Source organism: Patagioenas fasciata, chromosome 3 (genome assembly GCF_037038585.1).
Source record: "Patagioenas fasciata isolate bPatFas1 chromosome 3, bPatFas1.hap1, whole genome shotgun sequence".
Classification (NCBI taxonomy): Eukaryota; Metazoa; Chordata; class Aves; order Columbiformes; family Columbidae; genus Patagioenas; species Patagioenas fasciata.
The window spans coordinates 117608893-117634022 of NC_092522.1; the positions used below are offsets into that span (position 1 = coordinate 117608893).

General features: G+C 41.1%; 1 protein-coding gene across 5 annotated transcripts in view; it reads left to right on the top strand.

Moving 5' to 3' along the window:
- KLHL29 (kelch like family member 29) overlaps nt 1-25130 on the top strand; it is a 414305-nt gene that overhangs the window by 328656 nt on the left and 60519 nt on the right. For all 5 annotated transcript variants that reach the window (XM_071807102.1, XM_065835600.2, XM_071807103.1 and 2 more), the window contains one exon: nt 12052-12190. In XM_071807102.1, coding sequence (XP_071663203.1) covers nt 12052-12190 — 139 coding nt within the window. The remainder of the gene's footprint in view (nt 1-12051; nt 12191-25130) is intronic.

Sequence of the window (25130 nt, forward strand, 5' to 3'; positions counted from 1 at the left end):
TAATAAAATCTAAATAGAAAATAGATATGATAGTTCATTAAGATGTAAAATGGTGAGATACTCTATTTTCATTTTAGAATGTCATGCTTTTAATTAGGTTGTTGCTATTTAGTACCAGAGAAACATCTTATTTCCTAGGTCAATGTTTCGTATTTGTGTTATGATTAAAACAGTTTGACATTTTGAATAAAAATATACTAATTTGTCGTATTAATTAAAAATAATGACCTAGAAAAATGCTTCCAAAGTAACCTACAGACGTTGAGCGCAGTGAGACATGACAGTTGTGCCATATTGTCACTATTAATGACATTTTATTAAGCAATGTAAAAATGTAAAATGAATGTAAAAATGAAAAAAAAAAAACAACATAAAATTAAGGACAATTTTCATTTTTTAAAACCCTGCCTATGAAACCTTCAGTCCCCAGAAAGGGTCACAGATACTTGGGAAGACGAAACCAACATTTGAAATATTGACATTTCCTGGGAAATGTAAAGGGCAGCTTGGCACAGGTAGATATTTGTTCTTTTTAAATACATGTTAGCCTTCTGCTGCGGGAGCGGGAGAGGGCGAGTACGCCAGAGGTGAAATCCCAAAGCCTTTGAAGTTTAGCCATAGATTTTTAATGAGTTTGTTCCCAGGGTTGTTCATTTGTACATATAAACTGCTAATACCGTATAGCTAATTAAAAGTACCGCAGTTTTCATAAATATCTATATGATGTACGAAAATTAGCGGGCTAGAGAAATTAGGAATAATAAACAAAATTATAATAATTATCTCTCCTGAAACCCGTTCAGACACACAGCTCACACTGGTTAGAGACACCGGGTTCTCTGCTGTGTCATAGGGCAAAATATCATTGGAAACAAAGTAAATAATCACCAACTATTTTGTTCCTGAAGAGTGCAAAATAAAAATTAAGAAGACCGCAGACAATCAACAGTGGTTATTTCATTGCCAGTTCTGGATGTTCCTTTATTGGAGATCTCATCGCTGAATTTAAGGCTAAAATGAAGCAGGCAGCCACCTTCTCCACTTCAGTAGTAAGCCCTGGTTTAGTGTCACGGGTCAGTAAAATGGCTTATGGATGGAAATGTGTTTCCATTTTAAAATGGGCACCCTAGATTATATTCTAGCTTAAACCCAATAAATGAATCGCTGGGAATACTAACGGGACTCTCCCTGGATCTAGCGTACCAAAGGAATTTTCTACATCGTCTACATCGGCGCGTTTCTGATTATCATCGTGAGGCGGACAAATCAATTCCCATCAAGAATCTTCTCTCTAAATCAGATCCCGTTATGTGCACTTTACCTAAAGCAAGTCCCCTCTCCAGATCCGCACAATTCCAACGTCTTTCGAAGACACCCATCAGCCCTGGATGTTTTTTACATCGCATCTTTAATGCTCCGATTCAAAACCAGCAGCAGGGGATGTTTTACCCTGTGTATGGCTTTTCAGAGAGTGCAAGTGGCTTTATGGCCCCTGTCACCCTGCAGACCACGACTGGGGACCTGGATATTTCGCTCATTAGCGAGCGAAGCAGCTCGTCTTGTAAACTAAAACAGATCTTTGATTTCCCGCTAAGCCTTCTTGAGAAGAAATTTACTTCCATTCTTCTCGTAAAACTTTACGACTTTGTCTTCCCGGCGCAGGCTGGAGCCCCGGTGAGGCTGTCACTGGAGGTGACGCTGTCATTGGAGGTGACGCTGTCACTGGAGATGACACTGCACCGCAGCCCCTTTTGTTCCCTCCCAGCCGGGGCCGCCGTCCCGCTGCCGGCCGGGGACACAGCGAGCGGGACGGCGTGTGGTGACAGCTGTAAATTACCGACGGGAGCGAAGAGAGGGGAAATAAGCCCTTGCTCAGTTAGGAGGGGGTTTATAGCTGCCTGTTTCCATAACTACACAGAAGGAGAAAAAACACGATTCTTTCATGCTTGTCTAGATCCCAAATTGCCCGTTGTCATCCTTTCAGAGGTTCGGCACCTTTGTGGGTTGGTGTTAGTAGCGTTTTCGGATTATGAAATGATTGTGAAATTCGTGTATTGCTTTCACAGTTGAAATTTCGACTTAATCGCCGTGTTTTCTGAGATGTCCCTTTGTTTTCGTTTGTATTTGAAATGTGTTAGCCAAGTCTTATCAACCATCTTCATTATGTGAAAGCCATTCAGCTCTCAAAATAGTTTTTATAAGCTTGCTTAATTCTTAGAGAGCCCATAAATTTTAATACTCATTAAATAAATCTTTGTCCTTTAATCTCAACAGTCTCCTTAAAAATGTCTTTTTTTTATTTTGTTTTAACTACTGAGTTGGTGAGGCAGCTACTGAAACACTTATAACTTGTTCCTTTATGAACATAAACATTTGCAGTTAAATGGTTTCTTACATTATCAACCAGTCGTAGCTCATATTCTCTTGCCATAATGGACAAACTATTCAGGCAACATGGATATTAGGAAGTAACTTTGCTAGGATTTATACAGAAATAGTTCATATTAACAACAATACCTTCCAAGAACTTTGGTTGAAAATAAAGATTTAAAAGTCCATGTATAGCACCCAATTAAGGGGAAACATGAGGTAGGCAGAAGTGAGGAGGATATATTGCAAAACATTTTCTATATGGCTACAACACTGTTAAGCTTTGAAAACTTCACAGGGCTTAGTAAAAAAAAGAAAATAAGTGAAGTGAAATAAAATAAAATAAAATTAAATTAAAATAAAATATAAAGATTTTCACATCTTTAGGACAGGCATGATCTAGAGATTTGAAGATGTTATAAGTAGGGAGATATTCAGAGAAGATCTGACACAAATTATGGCTTTTTAACATATGAGACCGTGTTCCTAAGGCTAAAAACGACATGGAAGTTAGAGGGTGTTTCTGTGAGACCAACCTGCACCCTCCTCCCGCTTTCCGCCGCTGCCACGGCCAGTTTTTCTGCCTTCGGATGTCTCTGCAATCCCTCCTGCCCAGCTCATGAGGCACAAAAAATAGCTTGTTTATCTTTCTTTCCAAACCTCTTGTCATTTATGATTCTGATGGAAGTTATCAGCCTTGTGTTTATTGTTATTATTTCTTCTGTGGCCATGAGCGCAGCCACCAGCGAAACCAGTTGTTGAAGAGTTGTTGGGTTGCTAAATACCCCAAGGGAGGGCCTAGAATTGACTGGCGGTGTTTTCTTTCTTTTCTTTTACATTATTTGATTACATTTATCTGTTCTGATAGTGTAATGAATCACTGGCTCTCATCGTAGAGACACAGTCCATACCAGAAGAACAGGTCTCTGCCCTATGAGATGCCCACCGGACCAAGAGATGCTGTCCAATGTGTTTAACCCAGTGCATAACAAACGCCTGGTACTCAGCCATCCACTGAGTATAGCGACCTAAATACTTAGATTTAGTACTTTATGATTTTTAGATTATGTATAATATCCTCTGAAAGGATGGGATTTCAGTGCCAATCATTTCAGTTGGTTTTATTTGCTTTCATTAGGCATCATACACCGCAGAATATGAATGTTAGAAAATAGGTGTGTTACCACTGGACGGTAAAGATGGATTTATTTCCAAGAATTGCGTTGATTACACTTACATACACTTTAAGAAATAACTAAGTTCTGCCCCTGATGAAACTGGGCAGCATTGCCTTTGTTTAAAATGGGCATAGGAACCCCCCACACTCCTTGCTAATTAATGTATGTTAAGTGCTTTGAAGTTTTAGATTGTCAGGTGCTACACCTCATAGTTGTATGTATTTTTTTTTTACTCTAATACGTGCAGTTTGACTCGGGCGCAGTGATTTATTTTCAGATAAATCAGTGATTTATTTTCAGAAACCCGCCTTATTCTGGAGAGCAAGCGTTTTGTTTGCCAGCTGTACTTCTGCACACGCATGTGACCGGTTGCTGTTCATACACAATGCACAGGTTTTGTTCTTACACCACCAGAACTGGTCAGTGTTTGCCGATGGCTGACGTGTCGGGGAGCCTGTTGATCACACTCTCGCTTTCACAGATGGGTGCTTCTTGTTCAAAGCCTTCAAAACTAGGAAACGTTTAGCTAATGCCTTGTGCTACATAAAGAGATCAAAAAGGTCTAAAAGCTATCTGCTAGTCTTCTGCTACGAGCAATTAAGATAATACCAAATCCAGCCCACATCACGTAGTAATAAATATTTTAGCCTTCCCTTAAGTGTGTATTGATATTCAGGGTTGCCTGCTGGTAAATAAAACAATCAGAACTAAATTTCTCTTTGAATCTGGGCTATTCTGTGTTTCCAGCGCTCACGGGGTTTTTTTCTCCTCCTCTTTCTGCCTGTCTCTCCCTCTCTCTCATTTTGTCTCCGGAGAAAATTATTGTCTGCCTGGAAATCCAGTTACAGTACTAACTGAAATAGTGGCATGTTATATATGGAACAGGGGGCCAGGCTGGCAATTTGCTGGGATCCCCTGAGGTTTGTTTGCCTTGGCCAATATAGAACAGGCTGCAGCCAACTTTATATTTAATTAGGGGTGAATGCTGGGAAAAAAAAAAAAAAGGCAGGTCCTGATATAGGAAACTGCATCTTTGTCTCAGCATCTCAGTGGGTATTTTTATGCTGGATCCTCTGGTCTTGCTGCTCACCCTTGCGTGGATCACAGCCTGTGTTGGAAAATGAAAGCAATCAGATTATCTCCGTATTTTTTTCTCATTCTTTGCATCCATATATGTAATGTAAATGCAGTTCATTTTGAAATCCAGTCACATACACTCACTGTGCATTTGTAATCCTGTATGATTATAAATTAGCAGGCATGGATACCATAGAAGACTTCACCTTATAAATCAAAGCAGCAGAGGCATTCTAGCCCCCAGACTCCCCTTTCAATTATTTGTATACCAAAAAAAAAATCTCCAAAGTTGCATTTAAAGTAGATTTTCTAGAAATTAGGGATGTAGTTCATCTCTGAATACAGTCGGAAATAATGTGGAAATAGTATAGAGAAATACCAATTCCGTAATGCATGAAAGCATTCTTGAAGTACCTCCTAATGTCAGTCCTAGTGATGATAATAGCCTGAAAATTGTTTTCAAAACATGATATGGTGACTTCCCTGAGTTTTTAATGTATTTAGAAAGGCTTCTTTTCCACATAGTTGTAGTTGTCTTCCTTAAGTGAGTAATCACCACAGCTGACTTTGTTGTCCCTTTCTCATCCTTATAAGGTGAGAAGAATTTGTCTGTGTGAACAATGAAAAATTATCTAGCGCAATGGGGCTTCTCATTCCCAATAATCCTTCGAGTAGAATTATCATATACAGCCACATATGTGTTGTTCAGTGTGGGATTTAAAAACATTTTCACACTCTCTAGCATCTGTTACCATCTCCTTTAGCAGCACAGGTGTGTAACAGTGTCAACAAGACGAAGATCCGGACAGGTTGGTCTGCACTAGGAAGTCCTGCTGCTGTAGCTGCATCAGCTCGGAGTGTGACAGCTTCACACCTTGTGTTTTGCATTGCTGTGCTGACAAAACCCGGCAGAAGATGCCTCTTGTTGCCTCTTTTCTTCAGAGGCGGGTGTAGCGGTGCCAGCAGTGATTGCTCTCCATCGGCATATGTTCCATCTTCACCATGGTGTGTAACTGGGTAGCACAGACTCAGTGGGGCATGGCCTCCTAGTGCTCCCAGACACACTGTTGAGCTTTTCTCAGTTCATTATCTTAAGGGTTTATGAAAGCAAAATATTCTAGAGATGGCCACAAGAAGCTGATCATTTTTCAGATGCCTTTAGAGCAGGTTGGTGTGCTGGAGAAACTCCGTAATCAATACAGACTGGGAGAGCGGGGCTGGACACACCGGTGTCATACAGGAGCACTTTGCACCTCTGTCCTAAGCCATTAGCAGCCTTGGCATTCACGGTGCAGAGCGAGAGCGTTTCACCATTTGTCTGTCTCCTCCATCTAGCTGATAAAAGATCCTCGGATAGGCAAGTCCCAGCTTTGTTACAGCCCCTTCTCCTTCTGCTCTTGATGAAGTTCAACTGGAACTGAGATCTGATGGGAAAAAATGATGAAAGTATTTATCTGCAACAGATTAATTCTCACCTTTTGTGAAAAAAATAGAAGAAAAAAGAGCATCTGGTCTCAACTAATTCACTACTACTCTTTCCTTGGTAAGCCCTGGGGAGAACACCCATGGCAGTGCATCCTACCTGGCTGAGCATGCAGAATGGGCTGGGTCGTGCATGACACACGATTCGGTCCCTGTTTGCCTGCAGAAGCAGTCCAGGTAACCAGATGTATAATTTTTAGGGTACAAGAAGGAAACTGAAGATCACAGAATGGTATCTGAAACATCCTTTCTCTGTTAATGATTCCCACAAGGCTTGGCTCCTGCCCCTTTTTCTCAATTACAGAATCGCAGAATGGTTGGAAGGGACCTCTGGAGATCATCCAGTCCAACCCACCTGCTAAAGCAGGTTCACCAGAGCAGATCACACAGGAATGCGTCCAGGTGGGTTTGAATGTCTCCAGAGAAGGAGACTCCACAACCTCTCTGGGCAGCCTGTTCCAGGGCTCTGGCACCTCAAAGGAAAGAAGTTTCTCCTCATGTTCAGATGGAACCTCCTGTGCTTCAGTCTGTGCCCGCTGCCCCTCACCCTGTTGTTGGGCACCACTGAAAGGAGTCTGGTCCATCCTCTTGTTACCCACCTTGAGATATTTATAAACATTGATGAGATCCCCTCTCAGCTTCTCTTCTCCAGGCTGAACAGACCCAGCTGTCTCAGTTTCTCCTCATAAGAAAGGTGCTCCAGACCCTGAATCATCTATTACAATTTTGTTTAAGGCCAAAAGAGCATTAGGACCCTATTCCTTGTCCTCAGTCCCGAGTAGAAAGCTGTTCTCTGCTGGTGTCTACTTGTCTTCACGCATCATGGAAGCCGCCGTAGTCAATGGTGTATTTGTCAACTGGGAGATAACCAACCACAGCCTGATGATCATGAGACCCCTGGAGGGATGATGTTCAGAGGTAGCTGATCTGCAGTTTATTGTGGGACTCCCCAGGCTTTGGGGTTCTCTGTGTGTCTGTCCCCATGGCAGTGAAGAGAGAGACTTGTCAAAATTACCGAGAAATCATGAATACTTCTGTGGTTCAGTAGGGCTGGTTCACTATGGCACACACCTTCCCATTACTTGTAACTCTCATTCAACTCCCAGGTCTTTTGCTTCATAATTTAGTTTCTTCTAGCTACACACACCGCTGTCTATCAAAATGAGCAAGTGTGTGCGGTGCTGTCACTTAATGGTTAAAATGTTTGTTTTACATAACCAGAGCATAACCTTGGAAATTAATCTCCTTACTTATTAAGGCAAGAAAGTAATTGGATTTTCCTTCTGGTAACTTTTCTTGTCTTTCCCATGTTTTCTGTCCCAATCATGAAAGCATGGGGCTGTCTGGGCAAGCACTGGTCTCTCGCCTGTTCTTCACAAGAATAATTAGTGATGTTTCATCAATTAGCCTTTTCAGTTTTATAGTAGGTTAGTTTTTTCCAAGCATTTTTCCAAAAATACTGTTTGTAAAAAGTGTTTTTCCATATTTCACTGCTCATTATATTTTAGCTCTTGCTACACCCTTTAAAACCTTATCTACTTGAATTTAAGTAAAGAGTTCTTTGCTGAAAGTGAAAAGAAACCTGAGAGCTTCCATTGTGCCACAGGAATGTGCATTAGAGAGGATCTTTGACAGGGTATCCAGTCTCCACTGCGCTTGAAATACAGAATAAATAAACTCGGGGAATAAGTTCCCTGTTCATTTTTATTTCTGATCATATGTAATTAAAAAAATATTCACTATATAATTTCTGTTCCCTTTATTTGATCTACACAATTACACCGCTGTTCTTGGTCCTACATTTGATCCAAGGCTTATGGGCTCTTCTGTTTAATTTGTAATTTGTCCATTAATTAAGAGGGAGAAAATGGAGTGTGATGGGTGGAGCTGGGGACCAGGAATCAAAGCTTCTGAGTTCTTTCTGGCTCTGTTCCTGACCTGAGGAAAGTCACTTACACCTTCTGGCCCATATTGTCTTTGGGACTCTCAATATAATTATGTTCAAATGCCCCCAAGCAACAATATGAAGGATGATAATGGCAAGATAGAAAGCACTTCCTTTCACAAGCTCCATAGAGATGTTCTGTTACGGGTTTCAGGTCAAGTGCCCTTTAGGTTCAACCACTACATGGCTCATGTAATTATGGAAGAACATGGGGGTGGGGTGTCTGTTGTGTACTTCATGAGGAAAACATTCAGCCAGTCTTTGACTGAGAATGACTTATAATCAGTGATGATGAAGAAGGTAGAAAGGTCTGGCTTGGTTTCTGCAATCTCAACACGCGTGTGCGCACGGAGCGGGGAGGGGAATCCCTTGTGCTATGGATGTGAGAGCGTTTGCTGTGATTCACCGAGGAGAGGGAACATCAGTGCCCACCCTGCTGAAACCTTGCACCTTAACTGCCCTTGTACTTATTTTTACCTAGATCTCTTAAGGAAAAAAAAAAATGAAATCTGTAAGAACAAATAAACCAAAGGAATAAATAGGAAATTCCCACCATATCCCCTTCTGAAAGTTTCGGGAAATTCCATTTGTTGGAGGAAAGGCTGAGTATGAGGAGGAGCGCAGAAGAGGGACTAGCAGGAGACAGCGGAGATCATTTTTCACTGCCAGGCCTGCACTGTGTTGTCTCTCCTTTTACAACTCATTGGCAGGCATTATTACCTGGTGAAAAAAATTTGTTTTGCAACTCATCCTGAGTCCTCATAAATCATTAATGCCTGGCTAAGCGCGGTGTGAGCATTGCGAATACTCTGAGAATGAGGACCCGTTCTGGTATAACCTTGTGTCCAATACTAATGCCTGCTAGTTATTTAGTAATACAAAAGGGCCTCAGTGAGGAAGATCGATGAATCAATGCAGTCTCCTGACTTCCTTCTCCTCTCCACCCACCTCTTCTCTTTCTAGTTTAGAAACCGAGCTACAAAATACACAGGACTGTTCGTAGTCATCTGTCTGTGGAGGGCACTGTAACAAGTCGGGGGGACAAGGGGGAATTATGGCCTCCGAACGGCTATGGAAAAATGAGGAGTTTCAGTTTCTGATTAGGGCTTGTTCTGATTTCTGAGTTTCTGTGAGTCAAATTGCAGCCCTGCTCCGGAGCTGTGTTCTCTCGTTTGCATCCCTTAATGAATGCATGCAGTATAAAGCACACTGAAGTGTGTGAAGAGCACAGATAGAGATGTGCCCAGGAACTGGTGGACTGGATGTAATTAAAGGGTGATCAGCAAAGTCCAAGTAATCAGCTCATTACCTGGGGGAGGCATCTGGGGACTTAGATGCTCAAACCAGCTCTCACGGTTCTGGAGATAGCACAGAGAGCACAGCACCCATCACTGCGGTGGCTGAACTTTATGTCTTGTTATTCAGCAATCTCAGCCATAATCATGAGTTCACGGGTGATCTCTGCTGTCCTGCTTACCCTGAGCCCACCTCCAAACCCCCCCCAGCCCGTTCCAAACCCTCTTCCCTCTCCTTTCTTGGAGCACAGGATCCATCTATGAGACTGCTTTTCATATGGTTGTGCTCTTTTAACACTAAGGATAATCGATCATGAGCTTTCAAAGATGGAAATGGAATGAGGTGAGATGGAGATTGACCCCTTGTGTAAGTGTAATTTTAAACTTGTGTGACTTAGTCTTGGTTGGAGACCTTGTCTCGAAAGGCTTCTGCAAGGAGGGTTGTAAAGATCCTAGAGAAAAGGATCTTGAATAGAAACTTTAAAAAAGTGCAAATGGGGCTGGAGGACAGTGGTTGAGCAACTTTGAAAAGGGGAATGGCAGAAAACAAAAATGAAAGCAGGGGATACGATAGCAGCAGAAAGTTTAGAGGGAAAGGCAGCTGTCTTTATGGAAAAATACTTCCTGCACAATGGCCTCCAAAAGTGTGCAACTAAGAAAGCACCCCATGCTGTTCCTTTTAAACCAAAGTAAATGAGGTGAAACACCCCTGATGTCCTAAGCATCCTTGGTCCTTAACCAACGCCTGAAACGTTCGTGCTCAAGTCAGACTTTAGGCACCACAGCTCCAGCAAAAGCCTGAAACTTTGCTGCAGAAGAGCAATCATTCAGCTCCCGTTTTACGTTTTCCTCGAAATGTATCGTTGTGCTTTAGCTCAGATGAATTTGATAAAAATAGCCCCTGCTATAGCACCCACAGGACAGAGTGGTTTATTTTCCCCTATTATAGATCTGACAAAAGCCTGCTGTTAATTCTGTGCCCTCTCTAATGATCTGCTTGCTCTCTGGAGAGCACTGACCCATTTCAGCACAGAATAATTAGGCTTTCAGACACTACTGTGTTTCCATTAAATAGACATAAATGTGCAAGGTGACATTTATTTACTTAGGCCTGAAAAATGTGCACCACAGATGTTGTGGCTTGGGAGAACTTCCATTTCTTCTCGTGCAACAGTTGTGTATTTGCGTGTTTTCGTGGTGTTTAACCGCTGGTGCTTCGCTGAAACGTTTCCTTTTGAGGTTCATTTGTGAAGCAGGAGAGCACAAAGATTATTTGGGTCTTGGTTCTACCATCAGGCCCTTTGGTGACGCTCGGGCAGCCCAGTGCCCAAGCACAACACCAGCATTAAACACAGTTATAGTTACACTCTCTTCAGGTCCTTTTGTTTTGTGTGAGGAGGGACTCCATGGAAAGAACTGTTGTTGATTTACAGATCTGTCTGAAGAGGAATGTGTTCGGGGTGTTACGCTGAGAAAATGAGAACCTTGACCTATTGCAAACATAAAATAAAACCCAAATCCTTTAGTATTTAAAATCAGCTCTTTTATCATCTTGATCACTGGCTTCTGAGCGGCCAGACTATTGCCCAGGTGAAAAGTATATTATTCATCTTGATAGCCACTTTGGTCTGCAAAGTTGGAGGGGAGGCTTAGCCCTAAAAGTCCAGCCAGCATATAAAACATGTAGGTTGCTCAGTAGTTCACATCCACGCATGAAGACGTGACATGCCATTATTTCATTCTGCTAGTACCAATAGGCTTTATAAAAGAAGGCATCACGCAAGGTAGGTGCTTTATTGCAGGACGGAAACACTTTCATAGGTTATTTTAATCATTACGATTCTTTCATGATGTGTGAGAGTTGATTGTTGCTGTAAATGAAGCCATTGAAGGCTAAAAAATAAAAATGCTGTGATGGTAAAAATCCTTGGAGTGCAAAAAATGGGAATTGCTATAAAAGGCAGTAATTTATTCTCTGCGTGAGATTATTTTTTATCATAAGGATGCTTTTAAGCTAATTTTGAAACAACTGTAGTCTACAATTGTAGTCTATATAGCTGAGGTATACTGTAAGATGCATTGATAATCTGGATAATTTTTTATGCACTGTAATTTATGTATTATTGAGAAGTACTACTTTATTCTGTTAACTGAGAGGCTTAACACATTTTACCATGGTAAGGATAAGTTGTTTTTGCAGGTTTTGTGATTTTATTATTTTGACCCATATCCAGTTCATATTGCATCATAATACCATATTTTTACTGATATTATTCTAGTACGTTCAAAACTTATTTGCATTTGGATAGAAATTCATTAGCTCTTGATTTTTATTATAACCAATTATTTTAACTTTTCTGTGCTAGTGCATTCTCTGTGTTTCTGATTTGCTGATGCTGCAATATTTTGGTTTTGTTTTTAACCCTTCCAAATGTAGGCTTGGTTTTGCTTTTTTTCTGTAAATATATTTCAGTTGTTTAGACCTACTGGTTCCTGCTTTTTTCTTTTTCTTGTTTTGATACGTTATGTTCGTAACTTCTGCCTGTCTGTGTTGAGCCAATCTTACCGACAAAAATATCAGTTGTTTCCTGTTTCTCTACTTCTTTACAAAAAAAAAAAAAAAAAAGAAAAATTAAAAGTAAAAAGTAAAGATAAAAAACTCTTAATGGGAACCCTGGCACTGTCTGTCTTCTCTGTTCTGCAGAAATGTTGAAGGAGTTGAACCAGCAACGCAGAGCGAAAGAGTTTACAGACCTGAAAATTATTGTTGAAGGCAAAGAGTTTGAAGTCCACCAAAATGTTCTAGCTTCCTGCAGCTTGTATTTCAAGGACCTGATTAAAAGGTTTGCCTTCCTTCCAGCTGTGATCTGCTCTGTTCTTTTGTAGGGCGCATTTGTGTCGCTTTTTTTTCCTCCCCTCTCTTGCAGGTTTATGAAGATTGAATCTCCTGTCACAGAGCCAGTAGCCATTCTTTCCACCTCCTCTGAATGTATTTCCAAACTGAGACTCAGACCCATTTGTTACACATCCGACTCGCACAGTGTAATTATTTCTGATCAGTAGAGGCTGGTTTTTGGCCGAAGAAAGTGTTCCACCACCGAGAGATCTGAGATTTAAACTCGGCTGCTAATGGTGATTCAGCCCACAACTAAAAACTATCGCTGTCGATGTTTTCGAGGGACTCTGTCACATACGACAAAAGTCTGTCCTTCGGGCTACAAAAAGCCATCAGCGTTCTGGTGAACCATGCTGAGACGTCCTGCTAATAAAGCATTTGGAGCTTTGTAATCCCTTCACCCTGAAATCTTTGTTACCTGCTTTTACGTGGCTTTTATGGGCAAAGGGATTGATATTTTTATTATTTGGGGACTTGGAAAATAAGAAAAGACAACTGATGGATTTCTCTAGAAAAGATTGGAAGTAAGACGATTTTCTGGTCAAAATATAGCTCAGTGCTTGTTAGACCGGGGGTAGCTTTTTCCTACAGACACTCTAGCTTAGGGTAGGTACAGTATGTAGGTTTTCTAAACATCATGTCTCCGCCTTCGCATTTTCCCCCCTCTGTTTCTAGCTGATTGATTCTAAACAGTGCATGATAATCTTTTTTTTCCATTACATTGATTTTTCAATTTGTATGCTTCATATACCTGCACAGGAATAAATTGCTACTCTCATATTATTAGTAAGTTAGAGTAGCAAGTAGGGGAAAAAAAAAAAACCATGAGGATAACTTTCATTTTTCTCTCAATCATCAGCAAATTAATGCAGCTGCTGATTTTGCCTTGCAGTATTTTCCTGAGCACACTGAGCCTGGACTGTGCTAAAAAATGGGATTAAAGAACATTTTGCTTGCTTCAAATCCTGTATTTAAATTTTGCCAACTAACACAATAGTGACTGTATTTTATTTCAGGATGGCATATTGGCTGGTATCTCCTTTCAGTGTATTATGTCCTCTTGCACAAAGCTGGTTTTATAATTATGGATATATATTACATTTCTATGATATAACTGTGCTGACTGCCTTATCAATTATTCATAAAAAATATGTTGGCCTAGGAAGCATGTCTTTTCCCCTCTGTAAATCTAATGATTGCTAGCTGTAGCTATGCCAGATCTCTCCTGTCCTTTCTCTTCTGTCTGCTCATTATCATTTAATTGTTAAGGCTACAGTATATGCTTTTTAGGGTGATAAGGAATAGAGTCTATAGGGAAAGAAAAATCTTAGAATCAACTTTCAGAAATCCAATAACTGGCCAATTTGGATTTTGCTGCGAAGACATCTGTTTGTGTGCAGAAGTCACCCGGCAGCCTCTATTTCTAGCAGCACACTGAGGAATGTTGCTGCTTTATTATTTAGTTATCAAATGGAGATATACTTTAGATTGAACGCTGCTCTGATATGAACTCATTTTAAACAAGGACACACACACAAACTTCTTAAATGCTCTGAAATGAGATTATGAAAGCAAAACCTTAGATTTCGGCATTTATTATCTTTCAGCTGCTTGCACAGGCTCACGTGCGGTACAAGAACAAAAGAGTGAAGGGTTTAGCCCATTTGCCAACCTCACCGCTTTTTGCCTTCTTTCACATCATCATCAGCAATATATATTCCAGAGGTCTGCAGTCAGGTCTCTCTCTCCATCCCAGTTGTCTTCCATATATAACCTCAGTCACACATATGTAACCTTGATGAAGGCTAATGGAGTTGCACAGGTGTATCCAAGGCAAAAATACCTTTATTACTGATGATGATGCTTGAATAGGGAAAAATCCAGCTTGATGTCTAGTTGAGTTTGCAAAACTGTCAGGCGAGAAAAATAAATATTCACCTGTAAACTCAGCAAATGTGTCTTTGCAAGACAATAAACTCAGGGCTGTGGGGTGGAATTTCTAAACACTTGCTTTTTAGAGGATACTTGCAATGTAAAGCATAGTCCTTTTAGAAATTCCATGAAGTCAATGAAAGTCAAGGACTCAAGTTTCAGGAGGTACCCAGTATTTTGTAGGATCATGCCCTTAATAATACAAAATCATTATACTTTGTAGAGTCAGTTTGTTTATAAATACAAAACATCTAAAATCCTCTCTTGATATTTGTTAGCATCGCCTTTGAGATGGTGCTTCAAGCTTCATGTGATTTTATCTTTGTATTATTACAGAAATCAAAACAAGAAATGGCAGATTTTCTTGAAGAATAAAGGAGATCTCTTTATGTTAAGTTTAATATATAGGCCATTTCAATCAGTGCATGTTAGGCTTAAACTCTAATGCCATTCCAGCCAAAGGCACTAATAGGTCACCAAAAACGTCAGTGAGAAGATGATCTATTCATTAAGGTGCTATGTGCATCTATATAAACTTGCAGAAAAATAGTATCTTTCGGACTATTTACTTTGGCTGTTCTTTGCCACCGGCTAGGTGTTGTTAACCTCATGTTCTGCCATTGATTCCACTGAATGCTGGAGTTGGTATCTGAAGGTAGAATAGCAAGTAGTGTCTCAAAAGAATACAAGTGAAATGTTCAAAACCAAATAAGATCAATTATCCCCTCCTCCATAAAAAAAAAGAGCAAAATGTAGACAAAAAGCATCATGAAACTCAAGGTACGGCTCATCTTGAGGAAGTCTATTTGATGAGAGTTAGTCATAGCAGGGAAAAAATATGTTATTTTTATTGTACTGTAGTGAAAAGCTGATAACCAGGTTTCATTGACCGAAAGAATTCTGAAGTTATTTATTAAACAAGTTTGGTAATGAGAGCGCACTTCAAGACACCCTTAGTTTATTAGAAAATGGTTAATCCCACAATGTGCTGAGCATTCTGCTCCTCGTCCAGAAAAGTTCTTGTTCCATGTGCTGTATCTTCTAAATATACAAGCATGGCCCTCCTGAGGTTGAGTTAGTGCAGTCCTGAGCCTAAGCTCAGTACTTGCTGTGCCCTTGGAAACAGGTTAACCAGTCCCCATCAGGAGCTGCACCTAAGCCAGGACTCAACATTCGTCTCCCTCCCAGCAGTAGCTGACCATAAAAACCACTCCTGGGCCTCTTCAGTGAAAAGGACTGAAATTCTTTTCACCTGAAAAGGCTTAGGTGTATTAGGAACAGCAGGTGTGAAATGCTCCTGACGTCTGTTCCACCTTGCTGTGCCCACCAAGGGAGAGAGGTGAGGTGTAGAGGAGGAATGGGATGGGATGGGATGGGATGGGATGGGATATGTGAGGATGGGTGCACGCCCAAGGCTGGTCCTGCAGTAGGACATATTGCAATAACCTCGGGGCCTGTGGGGTTATCACTAACAACCACATGAACAATTTTACAATATATTAAACATATTTGGAGAGTGCGAGGTTTCCTTAAGTTCTTTTCATGATATCATGTATAATTTTGGGGGTTTTTTCTGGTGAATATTCAGGCCTACTTTATGACATGTATGGGATTGAGTACTTGGCCTTACTGTTTGCTCCTTCAAGCACAGAATATATAGAGGAGTTGATATACTTTATCTGCACTTAGGGAAATCATGTGGTTATTTAGCTTTTTCAAACGATGACCCATACAAGATCGCTACAGTATAGGACTTTAGGAGAAAATGGATGATAAATAGCAGCTGGAACAGGGTTCTGTCCCCTAAATGCCATCTTAGGTATTTCAAGTTTGTTGCCAGCCACAGTTGTTTCCAGTCTGCCTGATTTTGGCCTCTAATTCACACCTATATTTTAGGTACTTAAGAAATCAGCCTTCCCAACACAGAGGCCTGATTTATGGTACAGGCAATGAAGAGAAGCACCCTAAAGGCTTCCAGGTGGAATCTTGTCTCCTAATTCAGGTACCTATGAGCAGGCAAGTAGTAGATCCCTCTAGAGCAATGAGAGGTTTTTGTCTCTTGCTGTTAGTCAAGTAAACTTTAGGCCCGAGGTCAACATCTAAGTCAGGCTTAGTCTAACCTCACTTTCTAGCCTGCTGCTGTAGTCTGCAGAGAGGGAAACAGACTTCTCTAGGAGGCAATACCATAAAATAGGAGTCTGAGATGAAGGAAGAAGCCATTGCTCTTTACTATTAATGAAGAGGTTGCTGAGGTGCTTTGCTTAGACTCGGGAGTTAAGATCTAGGGTTCCTCTGCAGTTGTGAGGGAAGGTGGCAACGTCCCCAGGGCGATTCATCCCATCTTATGAGAAACAGTGTGAATTGTCTTCTGGAATTGCTCATTTTTCATTGCCCAGAGGGAAGATTAGTCACTTTAGTTAGACACCTGAATTGTAGTTGGCTAAAAGTACACGAGTTATTCCTTCAGAAACTAGTGTTTGTCTGAATGTCACTTACATACGCTTATATGTATACACAAAAAGAAAGAAATAGATCAAGACCATCAAAAAACCCATCTCCAAAATACTGCTCTCTCAGAGCACAGGTTTTCTTATTTAAACCAATCTTGTAGCTGCAGCTGCTTGGTTTGGGGAAGGAGAGAGTTGATCTCTTTGTATCTGCCCTAGAAGAAGTGGTGGAAGATGTGTATGTTCTGGAAGGAGGAATGGAAAATCCCATGAACCGACATCCTTTTTTTCCAGCTGTGTTTGGAATAGACAAATACAGCTGCTGAATAAATGGAGTGTCTGATATTTCCATAACAAAGGGAGTTTCACCGGAACATTTTAATTTGCTGCTTTCTCCTTCTCACTCCAACCCAAAGTGCTGGAATCTCTACCAAATATGACATTAAGAATAGGAGGCATTTGAGGTAGAAGTCTCCTCTTGGCCAAAATGCTGGCTTTTATAAGCAGATTTCAGGTTTATTTCTCAGAGGTCAGTTACTAAAGATACACAGATCCTATCCTGTAAGATTTATCTTTTCAAGATTTGATTTTAATGGTGCCTTCTAATCTTGAAGTCATCCGGGCTGCCTAATTCCACTAGCAGAGAGCAGTAGGTCATATACACAAAGAGATTTGGTCACAAGAAGCAAGGATTTTTGATGCAGTGTAATCTGGCAACGCTCTATTCACCCTTCTTTTCCTAAGGAGTGGAGCCAGTGACTTCGTGGCCAAATTGCTTTTCCACGATACCTTGCCTCTTTTTGCAAGTGTTTTTTTTCTAAAACATGGTTGTATATACTCTCTTAGGGCTCAAAGGCAAGGCAGGGAGAAGTAAAACATTTAGGATGAGAGGACTGAATTCTTTTTGCTTTACACCTACGCTGAAGACAGAGATGTCATTCTGCATTTTACACCGTTGTGTGGAAAGGCAGCATTTGGATGCAAGACAGAGAAACCTGCCGCTATCCATCTGAAACAGTCTGACAAAACTGCAAAAGCATTTAGGTGTCTGGAAAACAGACTGTCTGGTTTGTGTTTACATTGTAAAAAGCCCAAAATGAGAAATAGCAGATGAAAGAAAAATCTACTCTTAGTGACCCCTTCGTGTTTTCCTGCTTATTAAGAACCTTGCTTTTAACTCCGGCAGGGAAGGAGGCAGCGTTTCTACATCTGCATGCTTCAGCTCCATTGTAGAACAGAATGAATGTGGAAACAAATTACAACATTTCTTTGTAAATGGAGAAACAGGGAGTTAAAAATCCGATGTTTGTTTCAGGTGCCAGGAGGGGTATATTGTGCCTAGACAGGCAGTGCCAGTGGGTTCTGCTGAACCATTTAAAGGAGTCTGTGGGAATGGGAGTGTAAAATATTCTTCACCCTTTGCTGCCAGGGTGCAGGTGTAAATTATGCTACAGACGACATTTTTCTCCTAAACGATGGACCGATAATTGCTGTGTGTTGGGTGCAAGCTCTTGGCACGAGGATGACGTTCTGCTTTTCATGGCCCCTTTCCCCAAGCACTTTGCTTGCTCTGCCCGGCCCAGCAGCCGCCCTCTCGGAGCCGCCTGCTGGGCTTCACATTTTGCAGCTGCCAGGCCTTGGAAAACATGTTTTCATCAACTAAAAATGTATTGCGGCTTACAGATATTCAGTGGTGTGTGTTGTTGGGCTGCCAGGCTGAGGAAGTGCCACAAAACCCATAGCAGGTGTCGCAGCCCGGCTATTTGCGGCCTGGCCGCCAATTAGGAGGGCGAGTGGTGTGGGCTGGATGCCGGCCCTGAAAGGAGGGACGGATCCATGTGCCCCGCTCTCCAGAGGAGCCATGGCAAGGAGGACAGAAAGGCTCCTTTTCAAGCCTCGAAGTGCAGCACGGGAATTAAGCTTCTGCCTTGTAATGGCTGCAGCTTGCAGAGGCACCGAGCAGAATCACTTAACCTCTCGCTCCTGTCCCTCATTGACAGCATCTCTATTTACTGTAGTTTGGGCTTCTCACTCACATAATTTCTAGACAGAACTACAAATCCTGTGAATCCTATCTGAGAAATGACAGACTAATCACCTCTCTTGCTCTGGCTATCTGCAAGCCGTGCAGCTGTCATACAACCACTCATAAGATGCCGGTTTGGGTGACCTACCTATATTTGCTTATATCTCACAGCTTGACTGTGTTGAAGGTTAGGGGTGAAAGGGAACAGTTCTCTAACGAGCTACAGTTCAAGTTAAATGGATCAAAGACAATGAAAAAGAAAAATCTTCCATAGCATAGAAACCTGGCCATGTTCTTGAAAGCTGTCAGTTTTGGGCCACTTCCAAAAGCAAGTCTTGCCCTAAAACGAGGGTGATCAAAACCCTGACTCCAGCGAGCCAGCAGGTAGCTCCAGGGATCGGCAGTTCACTTTCTTTCATTTAAATCATCAAGGATTAGCCACTGCTGGATTGGGATAATTAATCTGAATTAATGTGACCAGGTTATGATCATATCAGATAATGATCCCCTCCCCCCCCCTTTTTTTTTTGCTTGCGTAGCACTAAGCTTAGGTGACTGAAATACTCGGAGCAGTTCTGCGGGTGGTGTGGGCAGGGATTGATGGGATGAGATGAGCTACCTGCCCTTTCCCACATATACCGTGGCCATAGGTGATGCAATATATCACCTTTGATTGATGTCCGAAGCACAGAGTGGCTCTACATCTCCCATAGAAAAGCACTAGCAACACCCTGTAGCTGAGCAAGAAAGAACCAGTGCCCGACAGGATTAATTGTAATTACTGAAATGCTGATTGGGATCTTTGGGCACTACCATAATCATAGTAGTAGCAATAAATAATAATTGTGGTTATCATTATTTTATTATTGTTTTCCCTCTAGACATTGCAGTGATGAGAAAGCCTTGGACAGACTTACCTAGAAAATTACTTGTATAAATTTCACCACATTCCTAAGAAACAGATTTATTAGCTGCATAATGCCAGCTCTTTGCTAAGCTGCTTTTTGATGGCGTAATAAATGTCATTAAAACAAATCAGATAGGACTTGGTTAAGGGGGCGAGCTTTAAGTTTGATGAGAATAAATTTTTTATTCTGTCATATTATTTTTAATCTTCCTTCCCATATAATCCACCAAAAACCTGCTTGCATCTTTTATTTACCTTTAAAAATTAGCTGCTCTCACCCCAGGCTATTTTGCTCCATATTTGCTGAATTAGGCTGCCAGAGATACTTGCAAATAAGTTCGATTCCACATTGTTAATAAGTTGGCCCGTTATTTTTTTACTGCTGGTAGATTGGGTTTATCCTCAGTCCCAAGCAAACGTCTCAGTCATGAAATGCCATTCTTCCAAGGGCACTCGCTATTTACTTCTCCATTCACTTGCTAGTTGCTTAAGCCAACATCTTCAAACTCATCATCTTCTTTCTTAAATCTCAGCAGGGAGGCAGATTTGTGCCTCCGACTGTGAGCTCCGACACTAACGCATTACAAGCTGCGGCTGATCCCGCGCCTTTAGAAACAGTCTTGACCGGGCAATTAGATTGTGTTCCCTCAGTGAATAGCATTAAGGGTATATAGGAGACGCGGCTCTTTTGTTTGTTTTATTTCATTCTGGCCGTGTTGTCTGTGAACAAAAGCATTTGCTGTTAATCCCGTTGCTCGTCTTGGTTTGTAATGATCATTTCTGTGATGGTGAATTAGCAGGAGCTGCTGCTGCATGCCTGAGCTCACAGCCATTAATTTTCCTGATTTTCTTCTGATAGAGCAGGTGCAAACTGGCAGCGTTTGACCCTAATAAGTTACACTAGTCTTGCCAAATTTTGTTTGCCTGGAACAAGGAACATTATTTGTATCAACATTCCGGTAAAAAGTGAGCAAATGGATTTGTTGGTCAGGTAAATTTTCATGACAAATTTGCAAGCCTGTGTTTAAACAATGTAATTTATTTAATCTTGTGATTTTACTAGTTCTTTATCGTAATCATACAATAGCAGCATTAGAGTATATGTTTTCTTCTCTCATGAGACAGATGGATAGTGGCTGAGGCTCAAAGATAATATTTATCTACAAGATAGTATAACGAAGGCAGAGATTTGCAAGTTAATACATTTTGAGCTGATAAAATAATTCCAAAGGAGAAGCAATGCTAGGGTGTAATTTGTTTTTTTTTTAAATCCTATTTAATAGAACATTCAGTGCCTTATGACATTACATATTGCAATGATGTTGCTCTATAAATGTCCCTTCCTGTCATCATTTACATGATTGATTACCTTACAGCTGCATAAACTTGAATAACTCAGTAAATAACCTGTTACCACAGTATGCACATGCATCTTGATGTGTGTGTCATGGAAATGTAGGTTGGTATGTTTGGGCATCTATGCTTTTATATCTCATGAACGTGTGATTACGATAAATCAAGCTCTTCGGTATGAAATACGACTTTCCATGTAGAGTGTCATGTCTGTTCTGTTCATAGCTGAAGGTTGGCTATAATATAATGAAGTTTCTTTGTTGCTTCTCCCACGATAAATAGACGTGTGAGTTTTGAACCATTCATAACTCCAAAGATGATGAAAAGTCAAATAGTGGACAGTGAAGATGCAGCACCATTGCACTCTCTTCTTTGCCTGGAGTTTCAATGCTTTAAGGATTATGTTCCACCATAAACAAGATGTTCAGTCTAAATTGTGTAGACTTGAACAGAAGTTTTTAATGAGCACACTCTTAAGCCTCATGAGAAGCTGCCTATCCCAGTCTGGAGTCCTTTCTTTGGTAATCAAAATAATTTGACAGAGATTAAAAAAAAAATGTAGCTTCTCTTCCTTTAAGGGCTTCATCTTACCTAAAAATCTGGCATTTCCTATTTTTTGAAGAGCAAAACACTGTCCAGGGGACAAAGCAATTTAATGGGGTTTTTTTTGTCCTATCTATCTTGGTAGCAAATATTTTGCTCTAGTGGGATGGGAACACACTTAACGTAGCGTAAACATTTATGTTTCTAATGATGAAAGCAAGCCAGGGAGATCAGCGGGTCGAGCCGATGGGGCAGATCCCGGGAAGGCGCGAGGCGAGGAGGCCGGTGGGACCGACTGTTCCTTTGGTCTCCTTTGAGAGGAACCAGCGCCAAAATATGGGCTTCAGATGCCTCAGTCCCACAGCCGCCCGATAGCCCAAACATATCCTTTAATGGAGGAAATTCAGACTCATACGTTGGATGAGATCCTAAGTAATACTTAGTCAAAGATACCAAATATTTTTTTTTAATTACACTACCAGAATCAGTCTGTTTCCTATGTCTTAAAAATAAATTCTGAGTGTAATATGAAGAAAATTGGGGCTATATGATGGAGCTCTTTGCCGTTGTCTCCTGTGGGAGCAGCAGGTAACAATGGTTTTGCTGTCTCTTCGCAAGCACAAGCGTTGGACCTTGGAGGTGCGGACAGGAAAAAACCACAAGCCAAATCCCACAAGCCTGGGGAAGGCACACAAATGATAATTCTGAACGCATCCTTATTTTACAAGATAATCATTTATTTTCAGTGCCCTTTTGGAGCACAGAGCTTGAATGTACGTCATACCTCTGAGTCTACGGCGCAGTGAGTCATATGGCTTCCAATGTAAATAGGTGTCACAGACTCTGTCAGTCCTCCTGTTCCCAGCCTGGGAGGAAGCTGAACCAACTGTTCCTAGGCAGGAATGTACATTTACATAAAATGTTTCACATTTTTCATGTTTATTCCGTGCAGATGGCTCCATTTTGAACATCCAGAATTTGTTTTGACTTCCTGACTATAGCTTGTAAACAGAGACTTGGCTGGCATCTGCACCGGCTATAGGTAGCTTTTTCGTATTTCATCTAAAATTAAGTTAGTCTGTAGCCAAACTATTAGTCAGTCAAAATAATGTTGCAAGCCAGTTAAAGGCATTATATCCAAACCATGAGGGAAACCTGAATTAGAGGTGGTAGTGCTGCCCATAAATTGACAAACTGACGTGCTAGCGGTGTTTCATGCAGCTACTTTACCCGCACTCGAAATGCAGCTTTGCAAACCATGGCATCTCACTATTCAGTGTTCTGCACTGAATGACACACTAGCTCTGTTACTTGAACGTGTTGATACGAATAATGTAGGGAAAACGCATAGATATACATAATATTTGTAACTCAAAATGCAGAAAACTCGGTTGCATCGCTATTAAGCATGAAAACACTGCTGCTGATTCTTGTCCATGTGTATTATATGTATGGAAACAATTTTCAAGGACAAATCAATACCAAAACTGCAAAGTTCTCTACTTCTTTCTTTTGTCAGATCCACTCCTAAACTTGCAGATGAGATTTTATTTTTCCTGCAATCAGGATTTAAACGCTTTAGCTCTTTTCTATATATAACAGAAAGGGACACCGATTTTGATTTGTTATTTGAGAGCGCAGTCAAGCCATCTTTTGCTTTAAAAGGTTCTCGGTGCCTTTGTCTTCTCTGGTTTAAGTAATTAAGTTGAAGGATAAGTAGCCAGAGTATGTTCAAAGGCCTTGGCTTTATTTTGTTAGACCTAATTATTGCAGACAATACAAAGTATTTTTCAGTATCTCCCCCTTACCCCTTCAGACCATATCTGTGCCTCCCGCTTATCTATGGGTTCAGCCCTGCTGCACGTTGCTCAGGTCTTGTCACCTTCCTGGAGAAATACAGGGTTTGTAAATCTGCAAGAATTCCCCAACAGCTACCATAAAATTAAGCTGTTAAAGAGCTCTTGGAGCTTGTTTAAATGTAGACCTAAACAAACCTCTTTGCTGTTTAGCTCGAGATAAATCTTTTTAAAAGTCCTTTTCTAAATCACTTCCTAATTTTAATGAGTTTATATATCAGCCTTTACCAGATTTTTACTGTAGCTATTCTCCAAGATTACAGCCATGATAAAATAAGGACTAAAATTGTTTATTATATATTATTCTTCAGAAGCAAAACTTTTTTTCCCCCAGAGGCTGTTGGGAAAGCTATTGATTTTCTGCCACAATGTGAAATGTGTGACCTTTATAATATGAGCAATGATTACAAGGCCAATAAAATGACATCATTCTGTTTAAACTTCAGAGTTCGCAGGGCAAATAGCAGAATGTGCCACATTTAATGATGTCCGCAGACGATAAGGGTGCATTGCCTGGCTTTGAGTGAGGCTGAAACATGAAGCGGGCAGGGTCTCCATCCCCAAAATATCCCGTGTTTGTGGCAGGAGTGGGGGAACACGCGTGTCTGTACCAGGTCAAGCTGTATCTTTCCCCAGCTCTAAAGGCAAGAAGTCAGTGCTTTTCTGAGACCAAAATGTTTGCATCTCCCAGTGCCACTGACAAAACTCCTCCTGATGTGATACGGGATGAGCTCTTTGGAGCACGTATACAACCGTACAGACTTTCCCCCATCCACTGCATTTGCATTTACAGGACTAAATTCTGTTCTTGCGATGCTGCCTTAGCCACTTTGTTGCAGTTCCTCTAGAGTAGCTGAGAGAAGGCTTCATCCCAAATATAATATATGAAGTATAACTGCACAGAGTATGTTGATATTTGATATTTTAATACACGTGAAAACAAGAGACATGGAAAGCTTTAGTCAGGCTTGGAGGGCGATACCACAACCTGGTTTGCTGAAATCATTTTAGAGAAGAAATATATGGAACCTCTGCATTTCCCACTTCAGTCTGTTTCCCCACATTATTTTCTTCCTTTCCTTCAAAAACTCTTTTTTGATCCATTAGGACCTGCTTCGACCAATTCCCCATCCATTCTCCGGCCCGTACCAACCCAGATCCCCAGCACAGAGACCGCAGTAATTTCCGTTTCCCTTTGCAGGCTGCACCAGTATTTGCTCCAGCTAAACATGGAGCCAAAGCACTCGCTGCTTAGACAGCACAAGCAAAGCAGCACAGCACATCCAAGACATCACAGACAAAGAAATAGGGATGATTTTCCTTCCCATTTCTGACTCATTGTGTAATATCAATAATCTCTGTAGCTTTGTATTATACTTGCCGTAAGTGGCTCTAGTGATTGATTAAACACCTTAGCTTTTCTTTGGCGTTTAATCAATTGCAGCAGCAGTTTATTGCTTGGTGTATTACAAAGTAAAAGAGATTATTACTTAATTATTCTGAAAAATAGCAGCTTGCAGTTGTTGCTAGCACAGGTATGTGTCTGCGCTGACATGGGTGTCACGTCATCCTTTCTTTGTGCCTCCTGATCTTGGCTCTGGGAGGGAGCGTGTGATTCCCACTGGGTCACGAGCATTCATTCCCGCAGCCATCGCCAGCACGCTGCAATTAGCGGCATTAAATAAAGAATTGCTTACACTGGGGCTTCCCACAGCGCAAAGAGCCTGATTCTGTTGCTTGCTGGGTACCTCCGGGTCTCACTGAAATTTTAGGCAATGTCCTTATTAGCCAGCCCACGTGAATGTGAACTCGCTGTCAGGCAC